Source organism: Rhagoletis pomonella, unplaced genomic scaffold (genome assembly GCF_013731165.1).
Source record: "Rhagoletis pomonella isolate Grant_MI unplaced genomic scaffold, Rhpom_1.0 Rhpom_scaffold_00004, whole genome shotgun sequence".
NCBI classification, from domain to species: Eukaryota; Metazoa; Arthropoda; class Insecta; order Diptera; family Tephritidae; genus Rhagoletis; species Rhagoletis pomonella.
Genome location: NW_023458558.1, coordinates 2,678,885 through 2,683,814, shown reverse-complemented (window position 1 = coordinate 2,683,814; position 4,930 = coordinate 2,678,885). Strand labels below are relative to the sequence as shown.

The window sequence follows — 4,930 nt, the reverse complement described above, 5'->3', positions numbered from 1 at the left end:
CCGTCGATTGCATTGCACAGCTTCTCTACAATCACTTTATTCAGTTGCAATAAAGTTTTCAACAAATCGCCATTTTGCTTTAGAGCCCGCAACGCGCGCTGCATACATATCGCTTCATCTGCAATATATGTATGTACTACATATTCACCCTATCTGTTCTTTCCATTGCAGATGATCCACTCACCGCCACCAATGCCGTCACTGCGCCTGGTTACCTCAATGCGCAACCCTCATATGCAGACGCTATGCCAAGCGCATTTTATTGCCCTGCCGAGGGTTTGTACGCCGACGACTATGACTGTCGTATCTACTATCGCTGCGAAGCGAAAACAAATGACTACATCAAAGCATACGCATTCGCATGTAAAGTGGGCACCGTTTTCTCGCGCAAACTGCGCCTCTGCATGCCACCTCAGTTGGCTGGCCGCGAGGAGTGCAACGATTACATGAACGAAATTGATACGGACAATGGCGATAATGGTGATGATGGCCAACAACTGCCGCTACTGACATATGGTATTGCCAATAACGGTAATGGCATACATGCGACCGCAAGCAATACTGCCGCTGCCGATGGCGCTGACGCTGACGCTGTCAATGCCGCTGTAACGCGTGGTCAATTGCAAAATTATGGGCTGTCAGGTTTGGGCGGCGTTTCTGTTATTTCCTTTTCCACATCGGCGGCGCGTTCGGCGGATGGCAGTAGGGCAGCGGACGAGCAAGGACCTCCTTGCGAAGATGATGGATTTATGAGCGATCCAGACGATTGCACAATCTTCTATCGGTGCATTTCGAATGGACGCAGTTTCAATAAAATCGGTTTTCGCTGCGCGGATGGTACCGCCTGGGATGGTGTGATGGAATCATGTAACCACATACACAATGTACGCGCCAGAGGTGGCTGCCAAGGAAAAGCTGATAATTTAGTATTGGCAGACTATGCAGCGGACACAACTCAATCAAGTCAAACCAATTATCAGAATACAACATCGAGTAGCAGCAATAGCAGTCAGCAAAGTTCTACCAGTTCTTCTTCCAATTCGTCATCGTCGTCCACTTCATCGTCGGCATCATCGAATTCGACGAGCTCAAATGCAACGAGCGGTACAGGTGCTACGGGTAATCAACAGCAAACAGGCACTCAATCAAGCAGCACTGAGAGTAGTTCATCCAACTCGCAATCGCAATCGAGTACGCAGAGCTCAAGTTCAAATAGTCAACAATCATCGGGTTCGAGTACCAGCTCATCGTCAAATTCAACTTCAAATCAGGGCAGCGAAAATAGTCAGGTCGGAAATCAGTCGAGTAGCAATAACCAATCAAGTGGTGAAGGCTCACAATCGAGTGCCAACAATCAGTCAAGCTCAAGCAACCAATCGAGTGGTGGTAATCAAGAGGGTAGCAATAACCAATCGAATGCGAATAATCAATCTGGTTCAAGCAATCAGTCGAATTCTAACAATCAGTCTGAATCTAATAACCAGTCAGGTAGCAATAATCAATCTAGCTCAAGTAATCAATCTGGTTCAAGCAATCAATCCGGCTCGAGCAATCAGTCAAGTTCTAACAATCAAACAGGATCTAATAACGAGTCTGGTGCAAATAACCAGTCTAGTTCAAATAATCAATCCAGTTCAAGCAATCAATCCGGCTCAAGCAGCCAATCTGGTTCCAATAATCAATCAAATAACTCCAATAAACCCGGCTCAGATCCAGACTGTAAAAATGACGAAACTTACATCCCCGACGAAAAGGACTGCACAAAATTCTATCGTTGCAGAGATAATGGTATCAGCGGCTTGGAGAAGGTGCCATTCACCTGCGGGCCTGGTACAGTTTGGAATCAGGATGAGAAAGTCTGCGACATTCCGACTAAGGAACAAAAGGAAAAATGCAAAGCTATGTTAAATATTGGGGACTCCACCAACGCCACCAGCAATAATCAGCAGTCAAGCAATCAACAATCCAGCAGCAATCAACAATCAGGCGGCGGTCAACAAACTTCCGGTAATCAAACTACATCAGGCAGCAGTCAAGAATCGTCGAATAATCAAAGCACGTCTGGTAGCAGCAATCAGTCATCGAATAACAATCAGAGCGCGTCTAGCGCTTCAGGCAGTCAGTCCAGCTCATCTAACCAGTCCGGCACAAGCGGAGGTCAATCAAGTTCTTCAAGCGGCAACCAATCGAATCAGCAACAGTCAGGCAATGAACAACAGCAACAGTCAAACAACACAGCCACAACTCAGAAACCCTCCAATCCGGAGGGCATTTGCCAGGATACCGAGACTTACCTAGCCGACAAGACAGATTGTCGTCGATTCTATCGTTGTGTCGATAACGGTAATGGAGGTTTTGATAAAATACCATTCGATTGTGCACCAGGCACAGTGTGGGATCCAGATGTTTTAGGCTGCAACCATCCAACCGATGTACAAAAAGAACAATGCCGTGTTATGGCTAGTAGTGGCAGTGGTGCTGGTACGGAATCGAGCCAACAATCATCGACTTCAAGCTCAAACCAACAGTCATCAGGAGTCAATCAATCTGGCTCAAGTTCAAGTAGTTCAGGGCAACAGTCGTCTAGTAGTCAGCAGACTACGACATCAAGTTCGGGCCAACAAACAACTGGCAGCAATCAATCCAGCTCAACCAGCAGTACAGGTTCTAGTCAGCAATCATCTAGTAATAATCAATCAAGCACTTCCAATCAAGAATCTTCAAGCAGCACCAGCTCAAATAGTACTCAGGAAAGTTCAACAAGTCAAAGTGGCAGCAGTAGCAGTACACAAGGATCCAGTAGCAGTCAAAGTTCCGGTAGTAACCAGGGTTCCTCAACTACTCAGGGCTCCAGCACTAGTCAAGGCTCACAAACACAAGGCTCCTCTACAACGCAACAGGAATCTTCAACATCGTCAAGCGGCAACCAGCAAGGCAGCACAAACTCCACAACACAGGGATCTGGCAGCTCGCAGTCGACAACCGCCAGCCCAGGATCGACAAGCTCGCAAGGTACAACCACGCCAGCGCCTATTCAATCTAAACCGTCCGGCAATTGCGATAGTAAAACACAATTTTTGGGTGATGAAAAAGATTGTGCAAAGTTCTATCGCTGCGTCGACAACGGCAAAGGGGGTTATGATAAGGTCGGTTTTTCATGCGGACCCGGTACTGTTTGGGACAGCGCAATAGCGGCCTGTAATCATCCGTGGGCGGTGAAGGATAAAAATTGTGGTAGTGGAGGTGCTACGCAAAAGCCTCAACCTACACAAGCGCCAGCAACCCAATCACCGAGCACCCAACGTCCCACAACAAATCGCCCTCAGCAGACAACAAAACCACCCACTCAAGTACAAAAACCCACCACCTCTCGTCCAACACAGACAACCACTACCAGTCGCCCAGGTGATAGTACGCAAACACCCATCGCACCACCACCCACTGTAAGCACCCAACGTCCCATACTCACTCAGGATCTTTGTCGAGAGGATGGTTTCATTGGTGATCCGAAAGACTGCACCGTGTTCTATCGATGCGTCAGCAACGGCCAAGGCGGATTTACACAATATTCATTTAAATGTGGAGATGGCACAGTTTGGGACAATGAATTGCAGACTTGCAATCACGACTTAAAGATGTGTAATCCGAATGCGGGCACCGGCAAACCAACTACTACTCCAGAACTAACAACTACAACCACGAGGCCAACGACGTCCTTGCCAACCACACAGGCGCAGTCTACTACTCAGACTCCGGGCCATGATTCTACAACGCAGTCATTACCGTCCACGACTACAGATGACGGCAAATATCCGGAGGGTTCAACAACACCAGCAACACCTACAACCTCAGCTACCTATCCAACAACAAAACCAGAGTATACCACAGCCTCTCCAAGGCCTACGATTACAACCAGCCCAACAGATTCTACCACGCAATCCTCATCAGAGTCTACTACAAGCGGTGATTATGCAACGACCATCGGTCCCATACCAAATCTGCCACCAGGTACCAGATGCGAGGGTGAAGGTTTCATGGCGGATCCGAACAACTGTCGCAAATTCTATCGCTGTGTGAATACTGCAGATGGCTATGTCCGGCATGAATTTACCTGCGCTAAAGGCACTGGGTGGAGTGAAGAGAAGCAGACTTGCGATTACGCTGGCAACATTGATAGATGTGCAGGCCAAACCGAGGAACCCGAGCCAGTTGAAACAACCACAAGTGGTAGTTACCAAACCACCACATCTGGATATGAGAAGCCTACTACTACACAATACCCAAGTACAACAACTAGTCAGCAAACTTCTACCGAAAGGCCAACAACAGCTATACCTGAAACATCCACTACGATTGCACCGATACCAACAACCACAACGCCAGTGCCGACCACAACGACCACATCAACAACCAGTCCGACGACAGAGGTGCCGACAGCATCTCAGCCAACATCACCAAGACCCACAACAATACCAACCACAGAATCTACAACAACCGAGAGCGATTCGACCACAACATTGCAACCGACTTCAACCACGCCCGTACCAAACTTACCAGCAGGGCAAACATGCGAAGGTGAAGGTTTTATGGCTGATCCTACAAACTGTCGTAAATTCTACCGCTGTGTCCGAAATGGCGACACCTATATCCGACACGAGTTCACTTGTGCCAAAGGTACTGGATGGAGTGAGGATAAGCAAACTTGTGATTATGCTGCAAACATAGAGCGTTGTGGCGGCCAGACCGAAGAGCCCGAAACGTCTACAACAGCTACAGAGACGCCCTTTGAGAGTTCAACGACGACAAGACCCAGTGACTGGTCAACCACCATGCCACCCGCATCTACCACACAAGCGCAAACGACAACTGTGCCGACGACAACGGTTCAAACTACTACTATAGACTCGACAACACCACAAGAAATTTCCAC

At 48.1% G+C, this 4,930-nt stretch overlaps 1 protein-coding gene across 1 annotated transcript in view; it reads left to right on the top strand.

Annotated features, from left to right (window-relative positions):
* Positions 1 to 169: 169 nt before the first annotated feature.
* Positions 170 to 4,930, top strand: part of LOC118736816 (mucin-5AC) — a gene marked incomplete at its 5' end in the record, with an annotated part of 6,772 nt that continues 2,011 nt past the window's right edge. The window contains 1 exon segment of the mRNA XM_036466868.1: positions 170 to 4,930. This exon segment is cut by the window's right edge and continues 1,102 nt beyond it. Within this exon segment, the coding sequence (XP_036322761.1) occupies positions 170 to 4,930 (4,761 nt within the window).